Here is a 15772-nt window from a genome sequence, read left to right as displayed (position 1 = left end):
TTTTATTTTGTAATCGATGAATTTGCGATTTTAGTCTTTAATTTAAATATAGTTTCAATTTTAATAATTTTACTGAAATGTTATCGTAACACCGATAAATACTGACGACGACAAAATATATACAATATAACAAGTGTAAATATTAATTGTATCTATTTGAATATTTGTCATTTGAGCATAAGCTCAGATTTAAGGTACTTTCAGTATCATATATTTTTTTTATCTAAAGAGTTTTTATATACTCGTCTTCTTATCCTATTTAATATTTGATAATAGATACATATGTATATTTGGATTTGTTGAATTTAATAAATAGTGATCAATATTATATACATTCGGTAAAGTCAGAAAATAATTGGATCGCCGACACTTAGTTCAGTTTTTACCATTTTACAGTGGATGCTTTTGAAAATAAGAAAAATGATTTTTTAATATAAAAAAAATCATATATTGCTATGCTTCTACACAATAGAAACAAGAGAAAAAAGACCGTAAATTTGTGCTTCATTTTTAAATATTTGAAGTAAACTACTTGTTAGTTACACTGATGTAAATGAGGAGGGTTTATTTTTTCCAAAAATAATAAGTTTTAAAAATGGTTAAAATCATGTTTGATTTCATTGGTTAATGTTAGATAATTCAAAAAATAAACTTGTTCAGTATAAAATTCAGTCTGTACTTCCATGTGTTTTTTGTCAGTTGCTAATGTACACAACACAACACAAGACAACCACTTTCTTTGAGCTTTCATCTTCTTAATTAAATTTTCTTCATGACTGAGAGAAAAAATAAATTGCATTAAATTCCCACAATAAGTCACTCAGTATTGAAAAAGTATACAAAGATAATCCTGCCATCTGTCACAAATTTCTTAGTTCATTTGCCTTGTTTGCATAATAGAAATCATACATACCCTCTGAGCTATATTTTTTTTATTTTTAAAAAATGATCAGACCTTTGTTTTAGCTGACCCCTAGTTCGTCAACGTGCACTAAATTTGACTGTAATTCACCCAATTTTTTTTCTCAATAAAATGGAGACGTGAGAATGAAATGAAATGAAATCATTTTTAATAATCAAATCATTATTTTTAACTAAATTCAAAATAATAGCTAAAAAAATGTTATTGTTATTGTTATTGTTATTATTATTATTATTTATTAAAAATAAAATAATAATTATTGATACTCTTTTAATTATTATAAAATTATTGTTATTTTTTTAATTAATATAAATTTATACAATAATAATAATTTTTCGTTGGACTTTGATTTAAAACAGCTGAAAAACTTATTTTAAATTTTAATTGAGCTTTAAATCTAAAAACCCAACAAACTTTTCAAATGAAAATATTTTTTTTTATTTTCAGCCGCCTAAGTCCGTGTAGATGCCTAAGTGGTCAATTAGCACTGTTTTGAAGCGGTCGACCGGCGTCTAAGCGGTAGCCTATGCCTATTTTTATATTACTTGTTAAATTAAATATGAGAAACTTTTGGTAGAAATATAAGAATGAGAAGTTTGGAAATAACATTCTCATTTAAATGCGATGTCAAAGTGGATACAAAAAATACATAATTTTAAAAACCTTATTTGAGTGAGACAGGCTTCCCATGAACGTATGGTATATTGATAAAATTTACATTTATATTTTTAAAGGAAATGACAATTGTTGTACCCAAAAAAATGTACAGTAAGAATTGTCACATCAAAAAATAATATGATTATGTTATAAGGAAAAGGAGGGAGAAACAGCCTTCAGTTTGAACTGTTCCATTGCAAGTACCCATGAATCAATTGCGATGGCATTGGCCCCTACCCTTTTTTAGACTATGGTTTTTACACTTGGAAATTACAAGCATCGCACGTGCCCAATAGTATATTAGTTTATATGATTTCAACACCAAAAGTATATTAGTTTATACACAAAAGGACCAATGCTTGATTTATATTTTTGAGAAATAAATGTTTGTTTTATCTAATAATGTTAACTAAGTCCATTGATAACGTGGGGTATATGCGGTAAATTCTACACAATTTATACTAAACTCAATGAAAACGTTGGACAACATACCTTTTGTTTTTAAGATATTGTACTAATTTCTCTAAATTTCGAGTTTTGTCTCAACCCAATACATTAATTCAATACATGGATTTACTGGTGTTAGCAAAAATCTTTTGAGTACAATGAAACAAGAAATGGATTACATCTGCATTAGTTTTACCATAAAATCGCCAAATGCAGCAGTGTGCTGAGACTGGAAATGCAAATTTCAAGTGGGAAGACTTGATGATTCATATTCAGATTTGTGAAACGCTTTGCTATTTAGGACAGAAACTAAAAGCGTTTTTACCAGCATATGTGTATGGATTTGTATTTTTAGTACACAAACTCTGGATATCCTCTGCGAGTCGGTGTGACGAGGAAGACAAGCTCAAAATGTTGCGGCTGCTTTCATATCATCGAGTAGTTGTGATGGGATGAGTTACGTGAATTGGAAGCTGCGAAACTTGCGTTAGCGAATCCTGATGATGCTGCGGTACATAAGAAAGGTATGGGAGGATAGCCATGAAAATGATCGGGGGATGTCCAAACAGTCCAATTGGCTAAAGAATTCATTTCCATGACCTTCATTCCTATAATCGTTCCCTGCACAAAACAGATGTTGAGAATGAAGTGAAGTTATAACACAATGAAGGATAGGTACAGCAAAAATGGACTACTTTGTATATGGGATGAAAATTGGAATCTGCTTCACTCCAGACTAAAAGGTGTTCAGCGTTCTGCAGCAAGAAATGAGAAACCGAATGAGAGATCACATTCAAGCTTACAGAACAAAATCATGAGAAAGCAAACTCTGTATTTGAATCTAAACAATTGCCATTGCCTCATCTTGAGGCAGTTTCTCTTACCCAAGGTCGAGCATAAAACTTCCCGTCTCGAGGTTACGAGTTTGTCTATTGGTGACATGAGGGGGAGCTATGCCCAAGTTCAAATCTAGATCATAGGCTTTTCCAGCTAAGAGAAATCAAGGACAGCATGTGAATCAAAACAAGAAATTTTTCAAAGGTCTAAAGCGAAGAGTTGGACAATATTTCGAGCGTGTAGGATTAAAAATGAATTACGTTACTCAACGTGGTTACCTCCATTGTTCGTCTCGGAGTTCATCTCCTCATTGTATGTGCGCGGCTCAAAATTGGTGACTGCTTCCCTTCCATTACACTTGATAGCAGCCTTGTCATATGCCCTAATCAACATCAACAGATGCAGATCAAACCAGCATCCTCAGACAAATTTAGACATGAAGAAGGCTTTACTAAGTGATGTTTCTTGAACATTCACCTTGCAGCCTCTATCTCACTGTCAAACAATCCAAGATAGATATACCTTCAATGCAACATACCAAAAACGATGAATATCACACCATTTCTTGTATATCATTATGATTAATAACATATCAATCTTTTTATAAGTAGTCTCAGTTTTTGTGATGCCGTTTTACTTCTTGCCTAGAAACTGCCCCATCCGTGCTTCCCATCGTCCACATTTGTGCAATGTAACTCCCCGATACTTTGAGCTCCCTCTGGAGACTCGACTATGAGTACAGATGTTCGAATACATCAAGAATCTAAGTTGAGCTCAAATTATGGTGGTTGATAACCTGTGTGCCACCTTGTGCTTCTTAAATAAACTAATGACCTCAAGTAGAGCATTTGCTCGATATCACTCGATAACATGAACCTTAATCGAATAAGAACTTCAATTCAAGGAAAAAATAATTCAATTTTCTAATTTCGACCGCTCGTTTTCGCTTCGGCCTCCTCGAACTTACCCGTCGATTTATCAGCATCTGATTCGGAGGACGTCGCTGTGATGTTAGAGGAGGCATCTTTCGTCGTCGGATCCGAATCCAGATTCAAGAGGTTTCTAGGGTTTTCGATTTTGATAGCAGTTGCCGCCGCCGCCGCCATAGCAGGTGCGTATGCGGAGTTTTTCTGTGTATATGTTAGAGCGTGAAGTAAGTCGAATGAAGCCTAAAGTCGACAGAAATGGCAGATGAATTCCTCACGGTTGCGAGTAGATCGATTTTGGCCTTGATGCTGAGCTCAGGAAATAATAAACAAGTGAAGAGAATGTTAGAAAGAAGGAAAGGAAAGAAGGGGAGAAAGATACTGACCTGTTCTTTTTCAACCGGGCCCACAGGTTTCTTTATTTTGTCTGTTGCGGTGGAGGGCTCACAACAACACACGTAAAATTTTTGTTACTGGGAACGGAACAAAAACAGGCCCATTTTAACTTTTTGGTGCTTTCATATATGTAGATATATTTATAGATGATATATATATATATATTAATAAAAAAATTGTTTTTCAACAAATATTTGAGTTATATGATTTTTTTATGGCTGGGTTTATATGATTTTGTTATGTTCATAAATAAACTATTTATAAATATATATAAGTATGAAAATATATACATATATAATTTTTTATGAATATATACCATTTTTTTAACTTAATCAGGACGCTGACCAAGTTAAACTCACTAGTCTCCCGATCACGTGCAACTCCCCAAACTTCATCACGAAAAGTTTACCGAAAGCTTTCCACAAGTTTTACGAATCTTTTCTATATTCTTTTTGGGTTCCTTTGGTTCTCTACTAATACAAACTCTACCTGTGGTTGAAGCTCGCGCGGAGTTTGTGATGGCCGGGGAGTGGAAGGATGATGGTGATTGGGTGCCAGTAACACCGGCGAAAACGGTGCAGGTAAGGTTTTGAAGTAATTTTTGCTTGAATTACGTGTGGGTTCTCCCCAAAGCCCTTAATTTTTTGATAATTCGGGAAACAGGATTATTCAGCAGTTGATTCGGGGAAAGAGAGGGACAGCGGTGATCGCATACTTGGGAATTTGAGTGCTAGTGATGCATGTTTTGCTAATGTTTCTGGGAATTCAGGCTGCAATGCTTCTTTGGGTTTGAATGGTGGTATATCAGGTACTGCAAAATTTTATCGTATCTATAATTTTTTTGCAAAATTGTATATTAAGAAACAGTGCTCGCCTTGGTAATTCATCTGCTTGATCAGTGATGAATTTTCTCTCTCAAGTTTTATATTTAATTGTGATGCTGTTCAATAGGATAAAAGTGAAAGCTTTTGGTAGAAAATCCACTATACATGGAGAATATGGACTCGAGGGGGGAAAAATAACATGGCTTTTCTCACACGACTAACATAGTAACACATCAAGAAAATATTTCCCACGATTCTAACTTCTATTTGAAATCATGAAATTCACAGAGCTGCTAAGGCTAAAAAATCAACGTTCTTTGAAATACCGTATCTCATTTGATAGTTAGGATTCTTTTTTGCGATATTGTGATATTTTGGTGTAGACAAAGTGGAGTACGAAGAAACCAGGAAGGATGAACAGGTACATCACAATTTTGGGTCAGATTCTACAACTTCCAAAGCTTCAGATATACCGGGTCGTCCAAATTCTGAAAAATTTGGCAGTTGTGGAGTTAGCTGGAGTAAAAAAAAGAGACCAAAGATGAAAAAACACAGACCAAAAGTATTCGACGAAACCAAACCCAGAAAAACTCTGAAATCACAGACTGTTAATCCTTTAACACCTAAACAAAAAACTCCAAGGCGATCTATCCCTAGAACAAGTCCACTCGATAAGAGGAAGTGCCTGAGAAAAGGGAATCCACAGGAAGTTTTTGATGGAAACTTAGGAAGTGCTACAAAATCTTGCAGACAAGAACTGGATTTCGATCTTGAAAACCATGCCAGGGATCAGCATGGGCATGATAGTTGTGGTTTGATTGATGGGGCGACCAATGCCAAAGTCATGAAAACTCCATTTGCAAAAGACGAGCATGTCCAAATGGTGGATGGATTTCAACGCCCAGAGAATTCCTCAAGTGCTCATGGGGATGCAGTTGATCAAACTTCTTATTGTGCAGTAGAAGGTTTCACAGATTCAATGAATGCTTGTACTGAAAGAAGCTCATTAAGAGGTAATATTGAAAACTACCAATTCTAAGGTGATTTATATCCAAAGTAAGATTCTATCTACAATAACACTTTCATTCTGTCGGCAGATTCTTTAGAAGATACCCCAAAGCAGGACGTCAACTTCAATTTGGAAGTGCAAGATTTCGACTCCTGCCCTGAAATCGGAGCAATTGTCCAGCGATATCAACGCAGAAAGAAGACTAGAAGCAACCCTTTGTACAAGGAAGGTTTGAAATTCGAGGAAAAGATAAATACACCAGAAGAAGGGTCAAAGATGCGGTATGGTGCTAGATTTTCTGGCTTGAAAGTCTATAAAAGGATGCTCCGACCAAACGAGTGTCTAAAGAACAGCAGGAAACTTGGACCAAACTTTCCAAGTATATTCAAGAAAAAAAGAACGCAACAACAAAGAGCACCTAAATTCCTGGAAAAAATGGATCCATGTATTAAACGTAAAGTAACTTCCACGAAAAGAAGTAAATTTGATAGAACTGTCGAAAAAGTCGTAAAAAGATGTCCGTCTACGAAATTAGCTGATGGGATGCATCAGAAAAGGGTCATGGGCAACGAATTGTCGTCCGATTTCGTAATGAAAGAGTATAATTTAAGGGTGAATCAGCCCAGCCCAAAACAGATAATGGATGCAATGACTGATCCCAAGTCTTTTAACTGTGTATGGAGCTTGTGTCCTATGGCAAAATTTAGAAAAAAGAGATCTTGTAATCGTAGTCGGAAGACTAAATTTTTGGGTATGCATGAGGAAGTGAAACATCGAGAACCACAAGGATGTATTTCTCCTTTAAGTTGGTCGGAATACAAAAGGAAGCGATCGAATATGTCTGCTCGAAGGCGTGATTTATCATCCACGTGTCTGGTTCCAACAGCTTTTCCTTCAAAAGCCCTTAGTGTCGTAACCCAAGATACTGCACAGGAAAATGTTGAAGATTGTGCAGAGATTTCTGGCAAGCACATTCCATATTTGGATGCAAATAGTTTAATCGAGACTCCAATTCTTGTGGGACAACATCTTGACCTAAAACATATGTTTTCGAACCTAAATGGTTAGTATCAATGTTTATTTTGGCTCAACATATTTCTTTACAAGGATTGACAAACTGATTTTTTGTGTTTGGTTCTTCTTTCAGCGGATGAAGTCCAAGGTATGACTGATTTTATTAGCCAGATGTTTGAGAGACTATGTATATCAGAAGTCAACAACCAACTTGTGGTGCGGGATCAAAAAGTCAGTGGTGCAATTCTTCCTTACGAACGGAAGTTTGATCCTTCAAAGAGACGGAAACTACTGCCAAAAGTTGATCTTGATGCTGAGACATTGAGGGTCTGGAAATTGCTGATGGAAACTGATGGGAGTGAAGACATTGGAGAAGGAGACGATGAAACCAAAAAAAATTGGGATAGTGTCAGAGAAATGATTAGTGGACGAATTGAATCGTTTATTTCTTGCATGCATCATATACAAGGTATCATGGACCTCGTTATTACACTTTATTGATAAAGCACAGTGCAAAAGTCTAGCTTGATGTTCTTTGCTTCTGTGTTATACTAAATAAGAATGTTATGATGACAGTGATTATTTGTTTTCTCTCAATTGAGAAATAGTTGATATTTTTAGCTCATAATTTGGGGAAAAACACTTGAATTAAACTATATCACTTTATGATTAAGTGAGTGCCACTTAAATATAAAATGAGTATTTCTCTTGTTTTGTTTATGTTGAATTTTTTATATTTTTTTAATGACTTTACTATATGATAAACGTCGTCTTCTTATTTTCTTTCAAACTTTTATTATCAAAGAATTCTATAATTCAATTTAAGGTGCGATTAATAGACCGAGGCCAAAATTATAAAAATTATTTTAGTGGCTTCTTCAGATGACATAAAGACTGTCAGTATTTTTCATCATCGCCAAGTGATGGTTCAGACTCAATAACATTTAGTATTTTAAACTCAAAAGTTAATATAATTTTGAATTTTACTTTTGACATATGTTCAAAGTAAACCTGTTTGGATAGAATTAGATTAATGAATTCTGATTTTATTGGTTTGATTAATTAAAAATACACACAAATAGTTTAGAAAAGAAAACATGAAGCATGAGATTGATGTCTGTATATAACATTCAGAAGTGGTCCCGTGATTGGAGATATCTTTGAAAGAATGTTTCTGGAGTTTTAAAAGGCCATTGATCAGGATGAAGAAAGAGTGGCCGGCATCTAATAATTGAAAAGAAAAAGTTATTTAAATTTATTTGTTTTCTCTTGACTCCATTCTTTCTGTCTTTTATCTAGACAATGATCATTAAACTAAGGAGAATGTGATGCATCATTTATGAACTATTATGTTGATTCACTTTTGATGTTGTTATACCTCTGATTGATTTTGTTATAATATTATTTTTACTGTGTATCGTTCCAGGGGACAGACGATTCTCTCCATGGAAAGGGTCAGTTGTTGACTCGGTGATTGGAGTTTTCCTAACTCAGAACGTCAGTGACCATCTTTCGAGGTAAAGGAGAATTTTATATAAATTGTTGCAAGAAAATTCACATGTTTTAAAAAAGTGCAACCTGTTTTGAATTTGTTGCGATGCAGTTCTGCCTTTATGTCTCTTGCTGCAAAATTTCCTCCATCTGTGAATAAACGGAGTAATTCCAGCAAGAATAATGTGGGCCATCAAGAATCTGTTGATAGTATTAAGATTGCTTGTGATCAATCTACTGATAGGAATAACGAGAAACCATGCTTATGTTCAACTGAGCAAGATATGAGACAAATTTGCTCTTGTGCCAAAACTAAGACTCTTAGTGTGGATGAAAGAAGTTATAAAGATGCAGTTCAGGGAATTCAAGATTCCCCTTCCTCTAAAAGTTCAACTACCTTTTCTCAACTAAGTACTAGTGAGAACTCTGCTGTACTTAGGGAGGTTTTACATGGGGAGGAAAATGCATCGCACCAGCATATTAACAATCAGGAAGAGAATAATATCTCATGTGATCAAAGCATAGTTGATACGGAATTTGGAGATGCATCTGCAGGTTCCATTTCTTGTAGAAGTCCAGATACCATTTCTATAACTTGTACTAGTGAGAATTCTGCTATAATCAGGGAGAAGGTTTTCAAGGTGGAAGAAAATGTATCGCTCCAGCGCACTCACGGTTACGAAGAGAATAAAATATCAAGTGGTCAAGGCACGAGTGATACAAAATTTGGTGGTGCAGTTTCAAGCATTCCGTATTCCTCTTCTCATGAAAGTTCAACTACCATTTCTAGACCTTGTACCGGTGAGAATTATGCATTTTACAATCGTGGGGAGCATATAAGTTCTTGTGATAGATGCATAACTGATGTGAAATATGGAGACACAGCTATGGGTATTCCAGATTCGTCTGCACGTAAAAGTTCGACCACCATTGCTATACCTTGTTCCGGTGAAAATTCTTCTATATTTAGAGAGACTTTACTGGTTGAAGAAGATACATTTCTCCAGCAATATTACAGTCATGAAGATAATACAAGGTCGTGTGATAAAAGCATAGCTATTTTGAATTTTGGACCTTCACATAGCAACACTAGTGCTTTAAGACCAGACAAGACATCTGATTTGGATTGTTTGACTGATAAAAGCACAAGTATTTTGAAATTTGGAGCTTCTCAAAGCAATACTTGTGCTTTAAGATCAGACACGACACCCAATTTGGATTTTAATGCGTCAAGCTGTTTGACTAGATCTCAAAATCTTGTGACAGATCTTGGAAACATAAATATCAACGGTCTACCCAATGTAGGCAAGAGCCGTGAATCTGCAGGAGGAAGAAACAAACGCAAAGTGAAAGAGAATCAAGAAAGCCCTGTTAACTGGGATGACTTGAGGAAACAATATTCTTGTGGCAAATCAAACGATTCAGTGAATGATAACATTGATTCTGCCGACTGGGAAGCAGTTAGACAAGCTTCAGTTCAAGAGGTTGCTAAAGTGATCATGGACCGGGGGATGAACAACATTCTTGCTGGTAGAATCAAGGTCATATATAATTTCAAATCATGAAAATGTGTGGTTTTGGGGAAACGAAAGAATTAAACTTCATCTGTCGGTTTAAAAATTCTTTTTTTACTTGTATCTGTAGGATTTCCTTGATCGAATGATTGAAGATCATGGAACTATTGATCTAGAGTGGCTAAGAGATGTTCCACCTGATAAAGCAAAGTAAGATCCATAAACAATTTAACTAGCAATGTGTTTTTTAGTATTGCAATCATATGATGATATCATTATTGTTTATCTCAGCTGTATTTATGGTGTACTTGTTTTCTTTTTTGTTTAGGAATTACTTATTGAGCATACCTGGACTTGGCTTGAAGAGTACTGAGTGTGTGAGACTCTTGACGCTTCGTCACCATGCCTTCCCAGTAAGATTTTATTGAGGATTGGATTAATTTTCCGGTAATCAAGTATGACTTCCTCATTAATGGGCTTTGATATTGCACAAGGTTGATACCAACGTTGGTCGGATTTTGGTGCGTCTTGGATGGGTCCCTCTTCTTCCACTTCCGGAGGATGTTCAGATACATCTTTTAAACAAGTGAGTGTTACTGAATTACATTCCTTACGCGTGTCTTTATTGTAAATGATTTTGATGACCGATCCTCTACAGTTACCCTTTAGTGGATACCATCCAGAAGTACATCTGGCCACGTTTGTGCAAAATTTCAAATGAAACACTGTAAGTGAAAAGGAAGTCAACTTCTTTCACATCTTGGGACAAAATTTGTTTAAGCAGCCCACATATTATTTCGAGTTTTTGGTGCTTTTCCTAAATCAATTGTTTCATTTAATAGGTATGAATGCCATTACCAGATGATCACCTTTGGAAAGGTTGGAGTTTTTATTTTCTACGTTTATACATTAATCTCTATTGCTTTTGTGTATAATAAACTGTGATAATGAGAACATGATCTTGAATGTTGCAGGTGTTTTGTACGAAGAGACATCCCAATTGCAATGCATGTCCAATGAGAGGACAATGCAGGCATTTTGCAAGTGCATATGCTAGGTTAGTGGCAGATTAGCTGCGCATGTTATCCCAATAAATTTATTATAGATTAAGATTTGCAGTTAATCCGTTGTATGTGATGTTATTTAAAATCTAATCGAATTATTTTAAATCTAATCGAATTATTTTTGGTGAGCCAACTTAGAGTGTGTTTGGGTAGACAAGCCAATTTGAAAATTGCTTTTGATGTGAATACTGATGTTCAATTTGACCTTTTAAACTTTTGAAAGCACCTAAAGTTGAAACTAAGAAGCCTGAAAATGTAGCTCTTACTGTTTGTATTTTTACTGTCTTATCAAATAAAAAACTATACACCCTTTTATTTTAAAAAATAATTTGAATTAGTTTGCTTAATGAAGTGTTTTATTTGTTTATGTATAAAAACTCACCCTCACTTGGTAATTAGAAATTTTCGAACTTTTTTGTGGAAGTAAATGGTGTATTAGTAACGTTTAGAAGGACCAATGGCTGAAGGAAAGTGAAGTATAAAAAAGAAAATGTGGCAAAAAGATCATCATAGGTTTGCAAAGACTTTATACCTCATCCAGTAAAGTATGCCGAACACACTATTTGGAAGTAAGTAGTAACATATAGAAAACATAATTTATATGTGCGGATTTGTGTAAATTCAATGCAGTGCCAGGCTTCGCCTTCCAGGAGTGCAGGGAGGGAGTAACGAGGATGAGCCACAAGTTAAATCTAGTCAAAAAGTTATGGATACAAATCCGCCTCTGTTGGTTCATTCTGATGATGATGTATCTAGAGTAGGGGATATATGCTTTAATTCAGAACCTATTGTAGAATTCCCCCCATCACCCGAACCTGCATCTATAGAAATGGCAGAGCGTGACATTGAAGATTTTGGATATGAATCTGAAGACGAGATCCCCACCATTAAACTCAATCAAGTAGAGTTCACTAAGAATTTACTGGATTTCATGGAGAAAACAAATTTCTTAAATGGAGAAGGTACCATGTCAAAAGAGCTGGTTGCCTTGAGCCCTGAAGCTGCATCAATTCCCATGCCTAAGCTAAAATCCGTGGGCCGGTTAAGGACAGTACACCAAGTGTAAGTGATGTATTACCCATTGCGTGTTCTGGACAAAGATTTAATACCCCCAATACAAATTTGGTTTTTATCTGTCGTGCTTTCGTTTTATTGCAGCTATGAAGTTCCAGATTCACACCCTCTTTTGGCAGGGGTTAGCCTCATGTTTTTGTTCTTATTGACTAGTGTAAATTTCAGCATTGTGTTAAATCCATTTAAATGCATCGGAAAATTGGTCTGAGTTTTCATATGCTCTGTAACAGTTTGAAAAACGAGAACCTGATGATCCATGCCCATACCTTCTTGCAATATGGACAAACGGTAAATGAATATCTAGCGCTCTTGATGTTGTGCAAATGAAGTCTTTTGAAGAACTAGTGCACCTATAAAGGATCTCTAGTTTCTCGTAACTTGGAATTGATGGCAAATTGCAAAACTATATTTGTGTGTTATCAATTTCTTTCTAAATCTGAAGATGCAAATCCCGATAACTTTTGTTATTTTTCTACTGAAATTTTCCCAACCTCCAAAAGGTGCATGCAGTTGTCAGGAGTCGATAACATGTGATGTTGGTACATGCTGTTTGAGAGATGAGGTTCAAAAACAAAATGAGGAGTTAATTCAAGGGACAATGTTGGTGTGTAAAAATTTCAGCTTTGGTTACGTGCTGTAATTGTTTCACTAATAGCTTTCAAATGAAATGATTCACCTGAAAATTGACAATTAACTACCACAAACAGATACCATGCCGGACAGCAAATAGGGGGTCCTTCCCTCTAAATGGGACATATTTTCAGGTCAACGAGGTAAAAGAAGATTGTATGTCACCATTCTATTATGACATATTTTCTGCTGCAGAAATGGGGTGCCTCAGGCAATGGCTCTCGTATTTGTTTCAGGTTTTTGCAGATCATGAATCCAGCCTTCAGCCAATATCTGTTCCAAGAAAATGGATTTGGAACTTTCGGAGAAGGTCATTGTATTGTGGAACATCCACAACATCAATATTTAGAGGTAAAATAGACAAATTTGTTTTTTTTGTTCCATGTTGAGTAACTGCTGAAACTTAGTTTTACATCTGATTTATGGATTGCTCTTTGATGTATAGGCATGACAACAGATGAGATACAATATTGTTTCTGGAGAGGTAACAATCATATCTAAGTCTCTTAACTTTGTGCTTGGTATTCTACCACTGGGTTGTTTGATTGTTTAGTGCTGTTAATGAGTCTTTGAAACTCCCGGCAGGTTTTATCTGTGTAAGAGCAACTGATAGGGTGACTCGGGCACCAAAACCACTTGCAAGGAGATTTCATATCTGCAAAACAAGGGTAGTTGGCGACGAGTAACAAAATTTTGAAGCATTCTCTAACATAAATCGTAATCTTTGCACATTGACACCTATTATTGTACTTGCGAATAACACAAGACGAGGGATCATTAGTGTACATATCCAGTCGCTTTTCTCGAAACTTAAGTTGCAGGCTTCGTGGGAAACTTTGTAGAAAAGCAGCGTCTTTATCAAGGATGATTTTTTTCTTGTTAATATTATCATCTAACATTGAAAACAGAAGAAATGTAAAGTATTACTTCGAATATCAAGTTTTATTTATATCTTTTTTTATACATAGGCCTTTGGTATTTTCAGCTTGTTTTTGATTATTTCCACACTTCTGTCAACTATAATTTGGAGGCGGACTCAATGAGACAGTTTAGAAATAGAAATCATTGTGTAAAATTTTCTCTCTTTGATTCCCACTTGATACAGAAATCATAACGTAGAATCCATACATCACGTAGATTTTCTACAATTTATCTTAATTTTTACCCAGTAACTTAAATCTTGATCAATCCGACTACGTTATAAATTCGACTAATTATTATGATATTCGACTAATTATTATGATCTTATTAATTATGCTGGAAAATCAATATGCCTTTTCCCTAACCAGGTTTATTAGGATCTTTTTGTTATGTGCGGGTACTCTGGCTCTCTTTCAAGAAATAGTGAGTTGAATTTCAAAATTACACTAGGAAATATAAATGCATCTGATTTTTTTACGAAGTAAAAAATAATGTATTTCATTACAACAGAATGATCACATTTTGCATGAATTATAGCAATCTTGACATGTTTATTTTTGAGTGGGAGTGAATATATAGGTAAAGGTGCCAAAATAATTATACTAATACAGGAAATAAAAATGTTAGAAATAAATATTACAATGAACTAATAGTTGACTTACAAAACATCAAACTCTCTGATATTAATACTGAATTACTCCTAATATATTTATGAACGTAATAGATTTGTGTGTGTGGGGCACAGCTCAGTAAGAACAGTAGTTAAAGAACAATTATTAATTATTACAACTTTCTTACACCGAACCTTATTCATTTAAAAAATATCTAACAAAAAAAAAAAGGAAAATTTATTTTCAAGGTTTATGTTGCTGAGTGTAGATGTAGTCAAGGTGCGCCTCAAGCATGTCCCTTCTCCTCGAACAGTCTTCTTCATCTGATCCTCCTTCACATGAGTTGATTTCTTCAAGACCCATCAATATCTGCTACATATATATATATGAAAGCAAAGAAGGCAAATTTTATGAAACATTTGTGAGGAAATTGAAAGGGAGTCCGAGAAGAGAGAGCGAGGAGAGAAGATTACATCAAAAGAATCGAAGCCTTTCATTTTTGTGACAGATTCTTGGCTCTCGACGTTGTTCATCTTCACATTCACTTCTCCTGTAAAAGATACAGATTTTTCTGTCATTTTTACGAATATTCTAAGAGGAAATGAACCTAAGCTAGAATCCTCAGTGAACCCACGAATATTTTAAACGAAAGATAACTTTTTAAATCTGAAACAAAAAATGTTGAAAATTTTAAAAGATTATAGTCTATACTGGCTCTTGCTAGGCATGTAAATGAACTGTAGAACAATTTTACCTTGTTCGGGTGCCAATTCTCTTGCAGAATACTTGGGGATGGTGGTAAAGGAAACGAGGAGGAAAATAAGAGCAATCATCATATGAAAATGTCGATTCATGGTTTTAGTTCTTGGTTGTATTCTAGAGATTTATTAGCTCCAATAAATCAGGGCATTCGTGAAGTAGAGGGCGTGTGAAGGAGAGAAATGGTTCTTGTTGGGAGTTTAGGGGTTAGAAGTGCACATATGCCTACTATAAATACATGCAAGCAGGAGTTGGGAGTTAGGTTCATTATTTATATTCTATTTGTGTGTGGTTATAATTAAAAGTTGTTGATAATGATCATGAGATGAGAAGATAATAAAATTGATCCAATAAGTTGATCAGATTTTAATCCAACAATTAATCAAAATCATGTTTTAAATAATTCGATGAATGCCAACATGACGTCTAATATTGCTGATATGATGGTCGTCATGGTTGTATGAGATTGATGGTATTTTGGATATCATGTCAGCCTTTCAATGAAAATGATGTAAAAATAAAAAATAAAAAAATTTATTNTATATATGCAGAAGGCTGAAAATTGATTGCAAAAATTATGAAAAGCTTCTGAAAATTGATTGCAAAAATTATGAAAAGGGCCCTAAAATGACCAGAATCTTTTTGTATTCCCTATGCTCATGTTAGGGCTCCACCC

At 34.9% G+C, this 15772-nt stretch overlaps 2 protein-coding genes and 1 long non-coding RNA gene across 5 annotated transcripts; 1 reads left to right on the top strand and 2 right to left on the bottom strand.

Moving 5' to 3' along the window:
• Window positions 1-2120: 2120 nt before the first annotated feature.
• LOC140969213 (floral homeotic protein APETALA 2-like) lies at window positions 2121-3582 on the bottom strand. Its single transcript, XM_073430485.1, has 4 exons — window positions 3501-3582; window positions 3341-3385; window positions 3142-3245; window positions 2121-2647 (listed from the first exon to the last, which is right to left on the bottom strand). Exons 1-4 carry the CDS (start codon window positions 3521-3523, stop codon window positions 2514-2516), a joined length of 306 nt encoding a protein of 101 aa, XP_073286586.1. The 5' UTR covers window positions 3524-3582; the 3' UTR covers window positions 2121-2513.
• A 957-nt stretch (window positions 3583-4539) lies between these two features.
• On the top strand, window positions 4540-13764 carry LOC140969285 (DNA glycosylase/AP lyase ROS1-like). Of its 3 annotated transcripts, XM_073430597.1 has the most exons (22): window positions 4540-4588; window positions 4687-4766; window positions 4849-4993; window positions 5393-6022; window positions 6107-7081; window positions 7166-7501; window positions 8459-8549; window positions 8636-10064; window positions 10168-10247; window positions 10366-10450; window positions 10532-10623; window positions 10696-10764; window positions 10880-10916; window positions 11012-11094; window positions 11732-12163; window positions 12260-12296; window positions 12406-12463; window positions 12676-12779; window positions 12883-12948; window positions 13042-13156; window positions 13251-13289; window positions 13391-13764. In XM_073430597.1, exons 2-22 carry the CDS (start codon window positions 4704-4706, stop codon window positions 13489-13491), a joined length of 5067 nt encoding a protein of 1688 aa, XP_073286698.1. In that variant the 5' UTR covers window positions 4540-4588; window positions 4687-4703; the 3' UTR covers window positions 13492-13764. The 3 variants fall into 3 exon arrangements, with proteins under 3 accessions (XP_073286698.1, XP_073286699.1, XP_073286697.1); XM_073430598.1 differs by having other exon boundaries at window positions 4542-4766; window positions 5453-6022; XM_073430596.1 differs by having other exon boundaries at window positions 4542-4766.
• A 712-nt stretch (window positions 13765-14476) lies between these two features.
• On the bottom strand, window positions 14477-15327 carry LOC140969264 (uncharacterized). The gene is made up of 3 exons (XR_012173908.1): window positions 15092-15327; window positions 14811-14887; window positions 14477-14706 (listed from the first exon to the last, which is right to left on the bottom strand). It is a non-coding gene; the product is annotated as an uncharacterized lncRNA (long non-coding RNA).
• Window positions 15328-15772: the final 445 nt, after the last annotated feature.

This window comes from Primulina huaijiensis, unplaced genomic scaffold (assembly GCF_012295235.1).
Source record: "Primulina huaijiensis isolate GDHJ02 unplaced genomic scaffold, ASM1229523v2 scaffold40277, whole genome shotgun sequence".
NCBI lineage: Eukaryota > Viridiplantae > Streptophyta > Magnoliopsida > Lamiales > Gesneriaceae > Primulina > Primulina huaijiensis.
Note: the sequence above shows the minus strand (reverse complement) of the source record. Positions and strands in the feature narration are given on the sequence as shown.